At 47.4% G+C, this 17,057-nt stretch overlaps 1 protein-coding gene and 1 long non-coding RNA gene across 4 annotated transcripts in view; one reads left to right on the plus strand and one right to left on the minus strand.

The window, feature by feature from the left end:
* Nucleotides 1-13,389, minus strand: part of RPIA (ribose 5-phosphate isomerase A) — a 29,158-nt gene extending 15,769 nt beyond the window's left edge. The window contains exons 1-4 of one of the 2 annotated variants that reach the window (XM_008154102.3): nucleotides 13,078-13,389; nucleotides 8,795-8,855; nucleotides 7,285-7,340; nucleotides 1,519-1,578 (exon numbers count right to left, since the gene is read on the minus strand). In XM_008154102.3, the coding sequence (XP_008152324.1) occupies nucleotides 1,519-1,578; nucleotides 7,285-7,340; nucleotides 8,795-8,855; nucleotides 13,078-13,359 (459 nt within the window). In that variant the 5' untranslated portion in view covers nucleotides 13,360-13,389. The remainder of the gene's footprint in view (nucleotides 1-1,518; nucleotides 1,579-7,284; nucleotides 7,341-8,794; nucleotides 8,856-13,077) is intronic. The other variant, XM_054721584.1, reaches the window with a different exon arrangement.
* A 180-nt stretch (nucleotides 13,390-13,569) lies between these two features.
* Nucleotides 13,570-16,477, plus strand: LOC129150361 (uncharacterized). 2 transcript variants are annotated; one of them, XR_008557094.1, is made up of 3 exons: nucleotides 13,570-13,601; nucleotides 14,216-14,329; nucleotides 16,413-16,477. It is a non-coding gene; the product is annotated as an uncharacterized LOC129150361 (long non-coding RNA). The 2 variants fall into 2 exon arrangements; XR_008557093.1 differs by lacking the exon at nucleotides 16,413-16,477 and adding an exon at nucleotides 14,854-15,020.
* The last annotated feature ends 580 nt before the right edge of the window (nucleotides 16,478-17,057 follow it).

The following is a 17,057-nucleotide window of genomic DNA, read 5'->3' on the forward strand; positions in this document are numbered from 1 at the left end:
GTCCGACTGCCATCATAGACCCCCCCACCGCCCCCCCGCCCCAGTGCACAAATTTCATGCACCAGGCCTTTAGTATATTTGTATTTTCCATCACTCCTGGTACTCTGCATGGACAATGTGAGAGTTTCGAGTATGGTTTTTAAAAATAGCAATAGAAAACCTCAGGGTGCAGATTCAGTTCAAGCTATAGTTGGAAGGTGCTTGGTGCAGCTGCTGGGTCACAGGAGGAAGGCCCACAAAGCTTCAGGCATGCACCATTGCTGCCATCTCTTACCGATGTGCCCTTTATCCTAAGTCACGGCCTGCGTTGCTCCTCCCTGACCCTGCATAGTCCCTGGGCCGGGCTTTGCCTGGGCAACTGACTCTCCAGGGCCTGGAAGATGGCAGACCTTTCTGTTGGGATGGCAGGCCCACATTCAGGCTAACCTACTCTTCTAACAGTATTCAACAGCTAATTCCACCTGTGCCGGCTCTGCCCACAGATTTCTCCCAATGAGCCCTTCCATGGTTCTTGCTAAGCCCTCTGAAGCCCATGTGCATCATGACAACTAGACCACCACCAAGCTCCAACCAGCAGCCTGGTTTTGGACTGTCATAACCCTGCCTGACTCTGCCAATGCAGCCTTGTCCTCTCTCCCTTCCCCCACTACATCAGTGCATTCCACCTCTCAGTCCTAATCACCCCAGCCAGCCTGGGCACTGTCCACATACACCCATGTGCCTGCCCAGAATGGCTCCTGCGGTGCCCATCTATCCCTCTCTAGAATGTTCTCTCTGGCTCTTGTCACCTAGCCTTCACAGCTCCACTCACCTTTACCTCTTCCCACAAAGCCCTTCTAAGTAGCATCACTCTAGAGCTAGAGGCACCTGATTCATACTGAGGCTCCGCTACTTACAAAAAGCATGGCCTTAGGCAAGTGGCTTACCCTCTCTGTGCCTTTTTCATAGCCTTGGAAAAGGTGGGTACATAATAGTACCCACCCTCAAGACTACTGGAGATTAAATAACTTAGCACTGGTACAGCACTAAGCAAAGTATTTGGTATTCAGTAAGGGCTCAGTAACTGCTAACTATGAGCATGCTCCTCACCTTCTCAAATTCAGCCTCCTGACTGATCATGTGTGTAATCATCTTGACCATAAAACTCACTGTAAACCATTTCCACATGAGCGTGGCACCTCAGACGATCACTTCTCTTCTCCACATGGTGGTAAGCCCCGTGGGCTGACTATCATACATCTGTCCAAGGACTGAAGGAAGAAGCCCTGGGTGCAGCCAGGGCTCATTTAACCCCCTTCATGACACTCAAACTGAGCTCTCACAGTTAAACCAAAGGGAAGGTACTGGAAACCAAACACCGCTCTGCTTGTGACCTCAGCCAGGATTAACACTCAAGGTCTCCAGAGAAAAGCTGACATGATGAACTGACCTCTCTCCTACATGCAGCAGATACCCTGACCCATAGACAAGCGACGGCCACAAAAAGGAGACAGCAAGATAGAGCAGCCGGTCTCTTACCTCTGGGTGTCGGTCCAGGTCACTGAGTGTTAAGCCGTACTGCAGGATCAGCTGACGGGCCTGCAGAGAACAGGGAAAAGCACCCATAACCACTTACTTTGAGCATGTGGCAAGGATTTGCAGAATTCTGTTGGATTTCAGTGTCAAACACTGAGTCCTGACCAAGGCTCCCTCCCAAATCAAATCCAAACCTGGCTAACCAGGAGATAGGAGATCTAGACCCATGAAATGCAAAGCTAAGCTACTTCATCCTAGAGCTAGAAGGCAGCAACCCAGCCCTGAGCCTCTGTCCAGTGCCAGCTCACAGCTCTTTCTCAGTGGCCTGCTATTGAAATCAGTGCCTCCTAAAGCAATGGAGTATTTTTTAAAAACTTCCTAAAATAAGAACCAAATCTATAAAAGTATTAGAAAAAAATGTTTTAAACTCTAACAGTGGTGTGGCTCAGTGGTTGAGCATCAACCTATGAACCAGGGAGGTCAGGGTTCGATTCCCAGTCAGGACACATCACTGGGTTGCTGGCTCAATCCCCAGTAGGGGGCATGCAGAAGGCAACTGATCAGTGATTCTCATCATTGGTGTTTCTCTCTCTATCTCTCACTCTCCCTTCCTCTCTAAAATCAATAAAAATATGTTTAAAAATAAATAAATAAGATAAAAATGAAAAACAAAAATCCAACAATGTAGAAAAAAGACTGAAGATGACTAAGAATTGATATGGAGTGATTCCCAGGCTATACTATTGAGTAAAAATAAGCAAAGAACATATCCTCGGAGGAGTGCATAAAGGTAGGACTTCTGGAATTGCTAAGTGGCTCGGCAAATTGAGAGGCCAGCCTGGGAGAGACAGGATGTTTGTGGGAAAAATCAGCACCACTGACTTTATAGACATGCCTATGGTTAACCTTTAAGAGGCTGACGGAGAGTGGCCGCGACCACGTGGCCCTGTGAGGGACTCACAGATGGAATAACTGCACATGAACATCGACCACCCAAGTCCAGGAGGACTCACGTTCACGTCATTGCTCACAACCTGCAAACGAACCAAAGGACGGAAAGTTCCTTTCAAAGGCATGCCTTGAAAATATTTTCTGCTTAAAGTGAAAAGCACCTGAGATTAAGAATCAGGTCTAGGTTTTAATCTTAAATAAACCAGCTACGTAACCCCTGGGAAACTTTCTCATCTATAAAAAGATGGGGATGGATGAAATGACCAACATAAATCTTCACATCCAAAATTTAAGAATAAAATACAAAGACCCTGAAATTTGCAATATGTGGACTTTATTTGGATCCTGGTTCAAACTGTAAAAAAAATATTTTTAAGGATAAGAAAAGAGGGGAATTTTGAAGCCTGGATTTATATTTCATGCTATTAAAGATTACTGTTACATTTTTAAAGTATTGTTGAGATGTTTAAAAGTCTCCCTAGTTTTCAGACAGACATAATGAAATATATACAATGAATTGACACTATGACTGAGATGTTTCAAAATAATCAAGGTGGAGGAGAATGGGGTACAGATGAAAATAAATTGGCCATGAACTGATAATTGTTCAAACTGGGTAATGGGTACATGGAAATTCATTATATTGTTCTTTAGCCTTTCTGAAGTTTGAAGTTTTCCATAATAAAAGGCTAAAACAAAATGCTGACTGAAAAAAAAATGAAAGTTTAAAAAAACAAGATTAATTTTTTTAAATATATTCTTATTGATTTCAGAGAGGAAGAAAAAGAGAGAGATGGAAACATCAATGATGAGAGAGAATCATTGATCAGCTGCTGCCTGCACGTCCCTCACTGAGGATAGAGCCCAAACCCAGGCATGTGCCTTTTGCCCGGAATCCAACCCAAGACCCTTCAGTTCTCAGGCTGACGCTCTATCCACTAAGCCAAACCAGCTAGGGCGATTTTATTCTGATTAAAGAGAAACATATAATGATGGGAGAAAACAATAATAAAAATGGCATTCCTTAATTATTTCCAAGTACCTTGATTTCTCCAAAGTAGTACTGGAGAAATCCTAGTTCCAGAACTCGAGACTATAAACACATTGGGAATACCTCGAAGGCAGCCTCCAAGATGACCCCCAATTATCCCCTCTTGGTATTCATGCCATTGGGTAATTCCTTCCCACAATGTCCCAGGGCTGGTCTGTGTGACCAATGCCACACAGCAGGGGAGATGGCATGACACTGCTGAGGCAAGTTTATGCAGAGTGCCATAGTGGGGTAGGCAAAGGGGGCTAGGGGTGTGACATGCTCAAGCCTCCTCTTCTCCTTCCCTCTTCCCCTTCCTTCCCTCTCTTATAACACACTCGATGTCCTTAAGACACTGAGACAGCCCTGAGACAGGCCTTCTACCCAACAGCCTATGAAGAACTGAGGCCTGCAAACCCCCTATGACTGAGCCTGGAAGCAGATCCTTCAACCATGTTGAGTCTTGAGAGGACTGCAACCCTGACCAACAGCTCGAATGCATCCTCATGAGAGAACTGAAGCCAGAACCATCCAGATTCCACCCAACCAAACCATCTAGATTCCTGACTCTTGGAAACTACAAAATAATAAATGTTAGTTGTTTGAAACTGCTAAGTTTGGGGGGTATTTGTGCCATAGGAACAAGTACTTACTACAGACAGTGTTAGAAAAATGACAAAAACTGCAAATAGTTCAGGTAATAGTTTATCATGCAAATAAAACTGTGATATACTATGATTTCCTATTAATTTTATATACTTTAGAAACAGTACCAAACTGTATTCAAATACATTTCATGAAAAATGGATGCAAGAAAAATGTTCTATCACGATTCCTAGGGGGAAAGTCCCGTGTAAATATATCATTTTATTTAACTTTTCTTAAGTTCAAAGCTCCACTTGACTGTGGTACTATTTGATGAAGATGTCCTGTCTGTCCATCTAGGCTGCAGCAGAGTAGGAAAGAACACATTTCAAACACCTTGTTACCCTACAGCAGTTAGCGCCACACTGAGCCAATAGCTGAGTGAATAACTGATCCTTGTGAGTTCAATCCAAAAGGAGTCATTTAGTGTAAGCCCAGGGAGGTCACACAGTGATAAGTTAAGGACAGACCAAGGACCAGAATTTCTGTCTCCTGCTTCCTGTCCTGTGTAGGAACTAGGAATGGGTTAGAAGAGAAGGGAAATGGAGAGAACGATAGAAGGAAAAAAGGAGGACAGCCCTGCTTATAAATGGATGAAGTTACCTTACAAAGTAATATGCTACTAATAATGCTATAAACAGTAGCAACTTACGAGGAGTCTTTGTGCTCTTGGCATTCCCCCTCTGCCTAAAGTGCCCTGCCCTCTCCCAGACTCCAACACTCATGTCCAAGTCAAAGACCAGCCTTTCTAGGAAGCCTTCCCCACACCCTGGCAAAGAGTGGGCTCTCTCCTGCTCCTAAAAGACACAATAAAAATATATACACCCTCAATAATCACTGTGTTCAACTGACTCTGCTTCCTCACCATCCCAGCACTAGCCGCCCACCCCCGCACCAGTCCAGAGTCCAGCAAGAGAGGGCCAGGAGGTAAGTGCTATCTATGTTGTGTAGCTGGGAGGCCTGCGGCTAACACCCCTGCCCCACAACTACTCTTATTTCCCCAGATAATAAGCAATACGTGAGCATAGGATCTGTACTTTTTGTAAACAGTGTGCACCCCATTCACATATGGAAGACCCTTACTAGGACCTCAGATCCCTTGGGCTGGAAGTCTCTGAGCTTGCTCCCATCAGCAAATCCTCCAACCCTCCCTTCTCCCATCTCCGCTAGAAGCCCATGTGAGTACCCTGCACACACACAGAAGTCATGCTCACAAATGATCTGAGTGTTAGGGATGGAATTGTGCTCCCCCAAGAAAGATATGCTGACATTCTAGCCACCCATACCTCAGTGTACCTTATTTGGAGAGCAGGTTCTTATGTTAGGGGCAAAAATAGAATATAATAAACACTCGTATATGATTCAATCCTGTCTCTGCTGAATTGGCTCTGCTTGATTGACAGGCAGCATGGACCCATTGATTGTCTGGTTACATATTCTGGCAACCATGAAAGAACATATTCGAGGTCCCTCTAGGGTAAGTACCGAGGACCTCACTTGCTGCCTGGACTGGGGGTTCCTGGGGCTGAGGCCTGGACTCTTATTTGCAGCGCTGCCAGGAATTTTCCTGTTCAGAGTCCCAGCCGCAGACTCAGCAATCCCCATCTCACCTGAGACTTAAGTTGAATCAAAAATAGAATATAGTTATGGTTATGGGAAATATTAATCATACTCTGTTAACCATGACTGCCTTGATCTGGTTAAAGAAAGGACATTTTAACATGGCTATGCCTAGAAGTTGTACGCCTCCAGGACCTAGGGAGTCAACCTTGGAATGCTGTCCATTCTCATTCAAGAACTGCCTATTATCATGGAAAGACTGACAACCTTGTTGCCCAAACAATGGAGTCCCACCCCAGCCCACATTGCCTACTTCCCCATGCCTGTAATCCCTACTTCCCCATGTAATCCTTGTCCTACCCTATATAAGCAGCTGGCGTATGGTGGAGTACAGAGCAGATTTTTGTGGATGACCTGCTGCTCCCCCCTACTGCCAGCAGTATTGGAATAAACACTCGTATATGATTCAACCCTGTCTCTGCTGAATTGGCTCTGCTTGATTGACAGGCAGCATGGACCCATTGATTGTCTGGTTACATATTCTGGCAACCATGAAAGAACATATTCGAGGTTCCTCTAGGGTGAGTACCGGGGACCTCACTTGCTGCCTGGACTGGGGGTTCCTGGGGCTGAGGCCTGGACTCTTATTTGCAGCGCTGCCAGGAATTTTCCTGTTCAGAGTCCCAGCCGCAGACTCAGCAATCCCCATCTCACCTGAGACTTAAGTTGAATCAAGCGTTTTTGTAGGAGGAATCAAGCATTTCATATGGCATGAGAAGCACTTGCTGCCTCTCATGTGGGCTTCCTTGTAAGGAAGCATGTACCGTGTACTGCAGTACTGTGTACTGCATGGGAGGCATTTTACTACCTCTCAGCTAATCAGCTTGGGTGGCAAGGGCCCTCCAGCGTCCTTGCCTGGTCTCCAAGCCCTTAGTCTGACCCACTCTAGGACAAGAGACATGGCTCTGCTTCGGTCAGTTTTAATTGCGGGCATTTGTCTGTCTTTCATACCATGTCCCCACCTTTTTGACAAAGTTGATGAACATACCTCACACATCACAAGACAGGGACAGCAGAAAGCCTAAGGCAGTAAGTACTAACCAAGGAAGAGGTTTCTGTGGCTGGACAGACAAGGAGCAGGTGTGAAGTTCTTACCTGTTGGTTGTGCACACCTATAAATACTGTACATAGAGTGTCTCTGTTGATTGTTGTTTTGTGTCTCTGTGTCTGGTTTACTTTGTTTAAAGATGGGGCACAGGAATGAACAGATTAGACACAGCTGAGGAGACAATTATCAACAAGGAAAGGTCACCTGGAGAACGCTGTCTTGTGTACATTCATGTGGTTCCTTTTGTGTCATGTTGTATTTTGTGCTCTTTGGTCAGCACCTCCACAAGGGCTGGCACGGCTTGGTAGAGTGCAAGCTACATAACCAGACACATGATTTCAGTAAATACACTCTCCTGCTCCCGGCCCTCTCATAGGGAACAACCCTGGTGCACACCCCACAGCCACACCGCCATGTGCTCAGGGACCCGGAAGATTCAGCAGCCACTAAGATGCAGAATGGAAAGCAGGCCCACCTGGAAGGACGTGGGAACACAGACGAGGCTCAGGTCCTCCTGCTTCACTCTTTCAGCTGTGGAGAGAGAAACCATGGCGGTGGGTCTTCACTCTCTCGCTTCACTTTTCTTGTCTTGGACACGTTTGCTCAAATCCAACAGAAAAGGAAAGTCTGCCTTTCATACCATGTCCCCCCCTTTTTGACAAAGTTGATGAACATTCCTCACACATCACAAGACGGGGGCAGCAGAAAGCCTAAGGCAGTGGTAAGTACTAACTATGGAAGAGCAACGCCAGAGTCTGCTATTATGTGCCCGACAATAGTCAAGGAACTGTGTACCTGTGAACTCTTTTAATCCCAAAGGTCAGCTATAACCCAAAGGAAAGGTACAATCAGTACCTCCATTTTACAGAAGGGGAAACTGAGGCACAGAGAGGTAGGGTATCTGGGAAGTTACACAGCTAACAAGGGGCAGAACTGGAATGACCCCTGGCAGTCTAGCTTCAGTCTTAAATACTTCCCTATACTGACTTGTACAGGGAAAAGCTGGAAGTCAATTTTCACATTTAATACAAAAAATATAATCATTTGCAGCCCCAGAGGGTTGTTAGAGTGGGTTTATTCATGCATTTGGGGTTTCTACCTTTCAGGAAAACTTGATTTTTTTAAAAAGGTCTTAAGAAAAACACTGTCTTGTTAAAGCTTAAGTTTTTTTCATCACTGGGTTGCATCTTGTGAAGTTTAGATGTCACTATTACGAAACTCACAGTTAATTTTTGAATTTAAAATCCTCCACATACTCAGTACTAAGGCCCAAGGATGTACAAGGTTACAGCCCCTGTTCAGCCCATGAGGCAGCTTCCAGAAGCCAACACACCAGCACCACAGCCACTCCTTCAAGATAGAGTGGTGCTGGACTTTGTCTCCTGAGCACTTTGCCCTGAAACTAGAAGAGGCCAGCACTCTAGCAAGCCGCTCCTCTGGGCTTTGTTCTTACAAACAAAAGCAGGGCAGTAAAGCCTGTGGAGCAGCCACGGGGGCTGGGAATCCCTGCCCCTTCCTGAGCACAGACACCCTAATCCGAAAAGCCAGCACCTGTGGGAACCAGGCAGCAACTGCAGGGACCTCCCAGCCACTTCAGGGCAAGCCTGCACCAACCTTAATGTGTTTGCCTGAGGGTCAGAGAGCTTGCCTCAGGGTCCCTGAGACCAAACACACACACACACACACACACACACACACACACACACACACACAGATGAGGATAAAATTCTTTTGAGACCTCACTCTAAGTCTGCTCCTCCCCTCCAGCTGTGTAAACAAAGCTGGGGCAACCCCCAAAGATGGCTGAAGAGACCCAAGAATCTCTCTCTCAGGGAAAAGCAGAACACAGAGCTGACAGACAAGCAGCTCCAGTGCTGGAGCCATACCCAGCAGGCGTTTTCTATGCCCCAATCCTGCTCCCAGATTCTACCACCCCATAGCATCCACACCTGACAAAACATACAGGAAACATTCCAAGGACATACCTATTCGCTGCACAGCATGGACAATTGTAGAACCACTTCCAATTCCCAGGACTTGGTTATTCTGACAAAAAAAAAAGGAAGAAAAAAAACAAAACTTACTAATACCATCTTTTATTCCCTCTCCAGCCTGCTTCCTAGAGCAATAAATTATGAACAGTAATTCACCAACGAGAGTACAAGGCAAGCACGGTGCCCATTTTACAGGAACATCAACCTGGTCTTTATTACAGTGCCCAGGGGCAGTTTATCAGCAGAGCCCTTCTCCTTTCATCTGACACTGACATCACCATCTCCTCCAGATGAAAGACACACTGAGCAAGTTTACAAATGTCAAGAGTTGATTTGAGCAAAAACTGATTCGAATTGGGCAGCATCCAATCTAGCAGACAGAGAGGAGGCTCCACGGAACTGTCCAAAATGAAAGACTTTCACAGACTTCCCTCTAAGGGATGGCAGTGTCTATCCAGCTGACTGACTGGATTAAGATTCCATTTCTGGGAGAGCCAAAACTGTCACTAAGTCTTGGTTTGGTGACGTGGGGCTTAGCATATGTGACTCCATTTGGGGCCTGTTGTCTAATAGTTAACCCTCCCTACATCCTGTCAGACAAAAGGCTTGGCTCACTTTCCACATATAGTAACTGAACTTGTCCTAATAGTGGCCAGCAGGTGAGCACTGAAAGATCCCTGACCAACCCTTGCGCCAGGTGATCAGAAAGGAAAAGCTCTAGGCATTAATAAGTCAAGGTTTCTGGCTTCAGTGCCTTTTCAGAAGAGCTTAACATCTAGAAGGCAGGGGATTGACCACAGATTCCTTACTTTGGTAGCATCACGGGGAACCAGAGGGACATATCCAGCCCACAATCTAGAGCTCCCCCAGAGTTGACAGAAGAGGAGAGAGTCTGAAGTAACCTCAAAACAGCAAATTGTATCAGCTTCTGTCCAGGTGATGCAAGCCTGCCTCAGAGAATGTGCAAAGATGGCAAAGGCTTAATTAGGAACATGAGAAAAAGTCTTCATGTGCAATAGGAAGGCCTTGTCGAGATAGAGAACACTTCCTGAGTGCAAAGGACAAGAAACAGACAACACACTTCTGAGCCTACCTTCTTAACAAAGGGGAAGGTGCCTAGAGCAGGGGCAGAGCTGGGGCCCGGCAGAGGACAGTTAAACCACAAACAGCACTAGGTCAGGGCACAAACACTCAGGGACTAATATGGAGCTCAGTTCCTCAGCAACTTCCTGGGAGCAATCTCCTGCCACTCTAAGGTAAATGGCTCAATTGTATTTCAGGTCCACGCCCAGAAAAGCAGCTAAACCAAACAAGTGACTACAGCTGACCTCAGGACCAGCAGCATTGAATGATGACCCCCTACCCTGGCACCAACCAATCAATCAATGGAGACCCCTCCTTGTGGTTCTTGGGTTCTCCACGAGAAATGGAGAGAATACCCCACAGACATCTCCAAACAGATTTTATCAAGCTTATGCTCGGGCTCAAAGGAGGCAGCACCGAGGAAAGGAAGGTCCTCTGAACAGGCTCAGGGGCTGGCTCTGCTCCGCTACTTTTATAAGCTGGGGACAAACTGGGGGTCTTTTTAAAAAGGTCGGCTTGCAGAATTTTCCATTCCAGGCTTGGGTGACTTCCCATCAGGGGTGGCCATAATCCCAGAAACTGGCAGAGCTGAGCTCAGGGTGGCTATCTCCAAGTTCTCCATCCATCCAGATGTGGAGATGGTTACCACATTGGAACACCAATAGACCTACACCCCCGAGATTCAACCCACCAACAATTCCACAACCTCCATATTTATGTCCTCACTTCACATGGTTCATTGAACATTAACTAGGAAGGCCCCACTGTACCAACACTGCATGAAGATAAGGAGCGTAACCTTTTGGGGACTGGGAGACACAAACACAGAGATGACCAGAACATAAGACACCTAAGAGATACAAAGTGCTACAAAATCAAAGACAACATGCACCACCCCCGCCCCCTTATGAGGCGAAGGAAAGACTGAAAGGAAGAAATGGCCTTTGCAGCAAATCCTGAAGGACATACATGATTTTAACATAAAGGCAGAGTGCTGGGAGCCATCGCTTGCCAATACTGTCATGAGAGTGCACCAAGGAACACCGAAGGCAGACGGACCTTGGGCTGACGCTAAGCACCCTGTTCCCTAAGCACCGGTTGTTGAGATAGTGGTGGCTCAAGGCAATTCCCTAACCTGATAATCCTTTTGTCTATGGATCCTTCCCACCTGGCTGAGTACCTAAGCTTACAATAGATTCTCCAGGTGTGTTACAAGGAGGTCAGGATGAAGTCCCAAGAGGGCCACTGTGACAAGAGCAGATGAGAGCTTCAGCCGATAATGCTGGGAGGCTGATAGAGGGGAGAAGGTAAAGGCAACCACTATCATCTGGCCCTGGGGAGAGCCTAAATGGGGCTGGTAGGTCAAAGGAAAAGGTCAGCTCTAAGAACAGCCCAAAAATGGAACCAATAGGACTTAGCATATAATCTACCCTGATAATCTTACACATGTGAGTAAAGGAATCCAAGTCACAAAATAGAAGACAAAATGGCCTTAGATGGAGTAAAGGATACCCCCTGGAGAGAGCAATTAAGTACATGACAATTAAGTACATGGATATGCTCAATAAATGTTATTTGAATTAGTTATCCCACTTGCAAAGTATCCAGGACCAGACTCTTCTCCTCCCTGCTCTAACCACACTTCTGATAACCATACCAACTGACACAGCTGGGCACTCAATAAATACCTGGTAAACAAAGGAAAGAATAAATCACCATTAAACAGCAGAAAATACAAAACTCAAGTAGTGTTGGAATCTCAGGAAAGAATGTTGGTAGGAAAGTGGGTGCCACTAACATTGGGTGAGGTGCCCCCTAAAAGCAGTGGAGATCTCCACAGAATTACCTGGCAACTTTTGGAATAATACAGATGGAATCCAGTGTTTGGGGCTTTAGCCTGAGGTGGGGGCTTACAAATTTTATTTAAGCAAATACATAATTATAAAACAAAGGTAAGGAAGACATGCGCCACAAATATTAATGCAAACAGGTTAACAGGAAAACTATATACGGGGCTTTTCTAAGTGTATCGATTTCTTTTTATTTACCTGTCCATTAGCTATTCACTTTATCCAGGCATTTTGAAATCTCAGCTAATTGTCCCAATTTTGCAGCTGAGGCACTGAATCCCAAAAGTAGAGCCAAAGTACACATTTTACATTAACTCTGTGAATTACCACAGAAAATCCTATTGCTAACCAGACTTGTAACAAGTGACCCCAGGGCAGCTGTGGACCTGGTGGAAGGGTACTCCCTAACCGGAGTCACTAGGTGCTGGAGGATCCCTGGCCATTCCTTCTACAGAACATGCGGAGCCAGCTTATTGCACTGGCCCCTCCCACTTAAACAGGCTGTGTGGGGAGCAAACATATCTATATGCAAAATAACTTTGTAAGCTAATGTATTCTCAAGCACTAGCATTAGAAGGTAATACCATTTTTTAAGTAGAAAAGACAAAAAGCCAATAAAGTCTAAGAAACTCCACCTAAGGACAAAGATACTCCACTTGGCTACCCAAATATTTTAATTAAGATAATTAACTTGATAGGCAACAACAAATCCACTCGGGTTAAAAGACTCCACTCACAGCAAGAATCACACCCGCTTAACAAACAAGTGGGGCCAGGACCTCACCACTAACAGTTTATCATCTCGGAACAGCATCCTCCAGGCTTCAAGTGTCCACCCGCCACGTCGAAGGGGCGTTCAACGCTCAGGTCTTCCCCTCAGACTCGGTCTCCCCAGCCCTCTGGCGAGCACACTCAGGAGCAGGCGCGCCAAGCTAAACCTACTTGGAGTCAAATGTCAAGGCAATTTTCAAGCCAGTCCTCCCCCGGCTTCCCAGGAATGTGAAGAGAAGACCTGTCAGCAGCCCGGAACTCATCAGTTTCCCTTTGTTGGTAAGGAAACCAGAGGGCACGTCTCTTCCAGCCCCACTCAACATCAGACACCACCCAGGCTCCGCTTTGCAAACCTGTTGTCGGGCCACACAGAGTCTTCGGGAAGCTCGCCCCCAGCGGACCCCACATCAAAGCGGCCTTTAACCAGCAGGGAAGTAACCCGGGGAAAGGCGCGCCCTCCCCGCTCCTGCAGCCCGCGCCCTTCCAGGAACAAGGGCGTCCCAGGAGCCCGCGCCCTTCCAGGAACAAGGGAGCCCACCGGGAGCCCAGCCCGCAGCCCGAGCTGCTCACCCTCACGTGATTCTCCACCGCCGCGTGGCCCGCAAGCTTCTTGGCCTCCTCGGCCTTGGACATCGTGGAGGGGGCTGGGAAGGCACTACTGGCTCCCTGGACGTTGGGGCTTGTTTGGCCCGCGCCGCCGGTACTGGAATGAGCGCACACCGGCGGCTGCACGAGGGAGCCCGGGGCACCCCACCTGTTCCCGCCCCCTCCAGAGGCCGCGCCCCCCGCCCGTCCGGGCAGCGGGGCCAGAACCCGCCCGTAGAGGGTGCTGAAGGGCCCAGGGCGCTGCATCCCGATGCCTAGCTCCAGCCACAGCCACGGTCCCGCCCCAGGTCCTTCCGGAAGTCTAGTCGTCACGCGCACGTACGGCGCCCGCGCGGAGCTTCCTGGGAAATGTAGTTCTGTGGCTTTCTAAGTCCTGAGCCGCGCTTCAGCCTGGACTACCAGCCCCACAATGCTCCTCTGACACGCAAATCCCGGCTTCCGGTTTGGCCAGTGTGGCGGGAATGGCCGCGGTTGCGTGAATCCTAGAGGTTTTTCTGTCTTCTTGTGTTTCTGAGGAGGGGGTGTGCCACCTGATCTGTTGTTTTTCCCAGCAGTGACAGTGTGGCTGTGGACGAGACCTTAGGGCAGGGAGTCGCTCTTATGGAGACGTCCGCTTGGAAGTGACTTCTCCAGCCTCAGTCCCAAGAGAAACGCGCACGGGACCCCCGCACCCTTTGAATCTCCCTAGACCTGCGGAGGCCCAAGAATGACAAGTTTAGGACTCCTTGCCCTAAACATTGTCCTGCACTCTGCGGTACTGGACGGCCTGCTTCCTCCGGATGGAGCCTTGTCCTGCACCGAGTGTTCCCTGCAGAGACCCTGCAATTCTTGAGTACAAGGACTTTCACGGAACTTAAAAGCTTTCTCTTCTCTGTCTGTAAGCCCGGTGTCCTCCTGTAGGGAATAGTGAGGACGGGAAATTTTTATTGTCCCCGTTTTACAGGCGAGGAAGGTAATGCTAATAATCCCAGCCACACTTACTACTTGGAGGTCCCTACAAAGCTCACTGCCTTTGTGCTTCTCACCCATGTTGGTGGGATTCCCTGTCTGCCCACAGAGTCATCTTGAAACTCTGGGCCTTCTCCCTCTTCTGTTTTCAAAGCTCCAGTATGGGCCGATGTAATCGCCCTCATCACGGATTCTCTTTGCTGTGTCCACTGAGGTTGTCATCCCCTGGATCTCTCCATCTTAGTCTGAGAAGGAAAAGTTACTTGAGGTGATATTTGGATCCTCGGTTTTAGACAGAATTTGGAAATTAGCACAAAGTTCTGGTTAAGATGCAAAACAAAATATTTGCGACTCCCACTATTGTTGGTCTCTGCACCTTTGAAGACTACCTGAATCAAACTTATGACCATTTCTGCATCCCTTGGGGGCGGGGGGGCAGTCTTTCCCCCATTCTGGCTCCTCAGTACTCACTACCCACAGGTTGAAGCAACTGTTAGTAGCCAGTATCTACTTTACTCCTTTAGCTTCAGGGCATTTTCACTGGGGTTTCCATTAAATGCTCTGCCCATCTGCACTGCCAGCTTTATCCAGCTGAAATGCCACCTCCTCAGTCTTCCTGATCACCTTGTCTAAACTAGGTTCCCATCCACCCATCCTCTATCACTTTATCCATTGCTCATTTTCATCATAGACCTCTCAAGTATTTGTTTACTTAGCCTTGCACTTGTTTTTCATCTATCTTCTCTAGAAAATAATATTTCTGAGAAGAAGGACTTGACTTTACCCCTACAGCAACCTCCATGTGTCTGTCATATAGATGGTCCACAACAAACACCTAGAGCAGGATTGGATAACAGATTTGGTGCCTCAACCTCACAGTCCACCTTCAGCCAGACAAAACTTCAGTCTCTGCCCCACTTAACCATTCTCCTTAGGTCTGCCAGTGATGTCCAGTGACTCATGAAATCCCACTGGCAACTCTTGGGGTTGAAAAGTATGCCAACCCTTGAAATGATATGTTATTGTGTTCCTGTGACACTTCTGCTTTGCATATCCTATATAATAAAAGCCCAGTGACTGAAATGGCAAAATGACCAAAGACCAGAAGGACCATGGCCCCTCACCCCAGCCGGCCCCACACCCCAGTGGGAACCCCCACCCGTGCACCAGGCCTCTATCCTATATTACAAAAGGGTAATATGCAAATTGACCCTAATGGCAGAATGACCAGAACGACCGCTTGACCAGTCACTATGAGGTGCACTGACCACCTCTCAGTCCCTTCTCCTGGTCGTCAGGCTCCGATTGCCCGATGGCAAACGGGGAACTGGGGTGGGAAGGGGGGGAGGTGCTGGCAAGCAAGCGGGAACGGCCGACCTCTCAGTCCTTTCCCTGGCCATCAGGGTCCGATCACTGATGGTGAATGGGGAACTGGGGGTGGGTGGCGGCGGGGGGCAGGCCAGCTGTGGGCAGCTGGGGAAGATGGCTCTGATCACAGGCCAGGCCTGGGGACCGTATCCGTGCATGAATTTCGTGCGCTGGGCTTCTAGTTTATTTATAATCGTGCCAAACACCATGCTAAATGCTTTTCAGATGCTATCACACTTAATCCTCCAAGAAGTGGGTAGTGTTATCCCCATTACACAGATGAGGCATGACAGAAGTCCTCACTTAACTAAGGTCCCACTGCTCATAAGTGAAGCTGAGATGCAAACCTTCAGTGACTCCAGGACGAAACTTTGATCTCATAGAATCACCCAGATGGAGATTTATTAATTGCCCCAACACCACCACCAATATAGCCCTAAACTTTGACATGTGTAAACCACACAAGTCATGCCTTTACTCTTTCAAGTCACAAGTAATAGCAATGGCCCTGAGACAAAATGGGTAATAAGGGGGAAAGAATGAAAAAACTATAAATGAGGAAGTACTGAATAAAGTACTTAATAACCCACCAAAACTTTTAATTTTTTTTTCCTAACTTACACTGGGAAGAACCACCACTTGGGGCTCATTTTTTCATCTTTCATGGAACCTAACATCCTTGGAACAGAGGTTTCAGGGCCAGAATGAAGGTTCACGGGGCGGGGGGGCGGGGGAGGGCGCAGAGCCTATCCTGCACTGTTACTGGTGGTGAGAGGGCCTTAGGCACCTCACCCCCTTGATGACTCCAGTGTGGAACAGTCTGAGAGGAATAAGGGCAACGGAGCACTATAGCACTTCCCTTAATCTGGGGTGAAGGCTTCCCCACGGAGACACACAGCACCACTGTGTCCCTGACTGGGCTTCAGTGGAGCAGGAAAAACTCTCCCCACTTCACACCTCCTTTCCCTCTCCTTTTCCTTCAGTGTGGTCATTTGGAAGCAGACTCCCAGGGCTGGCTGTACAGAGCTACAAAGCTGACACAAATGAATTTGAGGATCCTGCCAGAGGCAAGTGGTGCTGGCTCAAATACACCTCAGGCTAGAGAATGGATTGCCCTAGTTTTCTCCAGCAGTTAGACTAACTTAGAAATAGGTACTTTAGCTGACATCCAACTCTCACACAACTTCGACTGGTCTTTTGGAGCCTTAACCTGTGGCCTGCATTGCTTCATCCCCTTTCCTGAGGGCAGGTTTATTGTCTACTAATCATTTTGATTGACAGGTAAGGGCCTTGGAAAACGATGAGACCTTATTATTTCTGATAGTCTATTGATTAAAGTGAGCCATGATTAATACATCAGTGTTACTATCCTGCTATACATTTAACATTGGGAGGTAAACCAGCAATCTATTTACCAAAACCAAGTCTTCCTGCTGGTTGACTGCATGGTTCTGGAAAAAAAAAATGTATAGTTCCTTATTGCTGTGTAAAACCATTTCTTGCTTAAGGACCAAGCTGCCTTTCAAAGTGTGTACAGAAGTATTTATCAGCTTGGAGTGACTTCGCCCCCAAGGGGATGTTTGGCAATGTCTAGAGACAGTGTCATGACTGGGGGATGCTCTTGGCAT

Source organism: Eptesicus fuscus, chromosome 9 (genome assembly GCF_027574615.1).
Source record: "Eptesicus fuscus isolate TK198812 chromosome 9, DD_ASM_mEF_20220401, whole genome shotgun sequence".
Classification (NCBI taxonomy): Eukaryota; Metazoa; Chordata; class Mammalia; order Chiroptera; family Vespertilionidae; genus Eptesicus; species Eptesicus fuscus.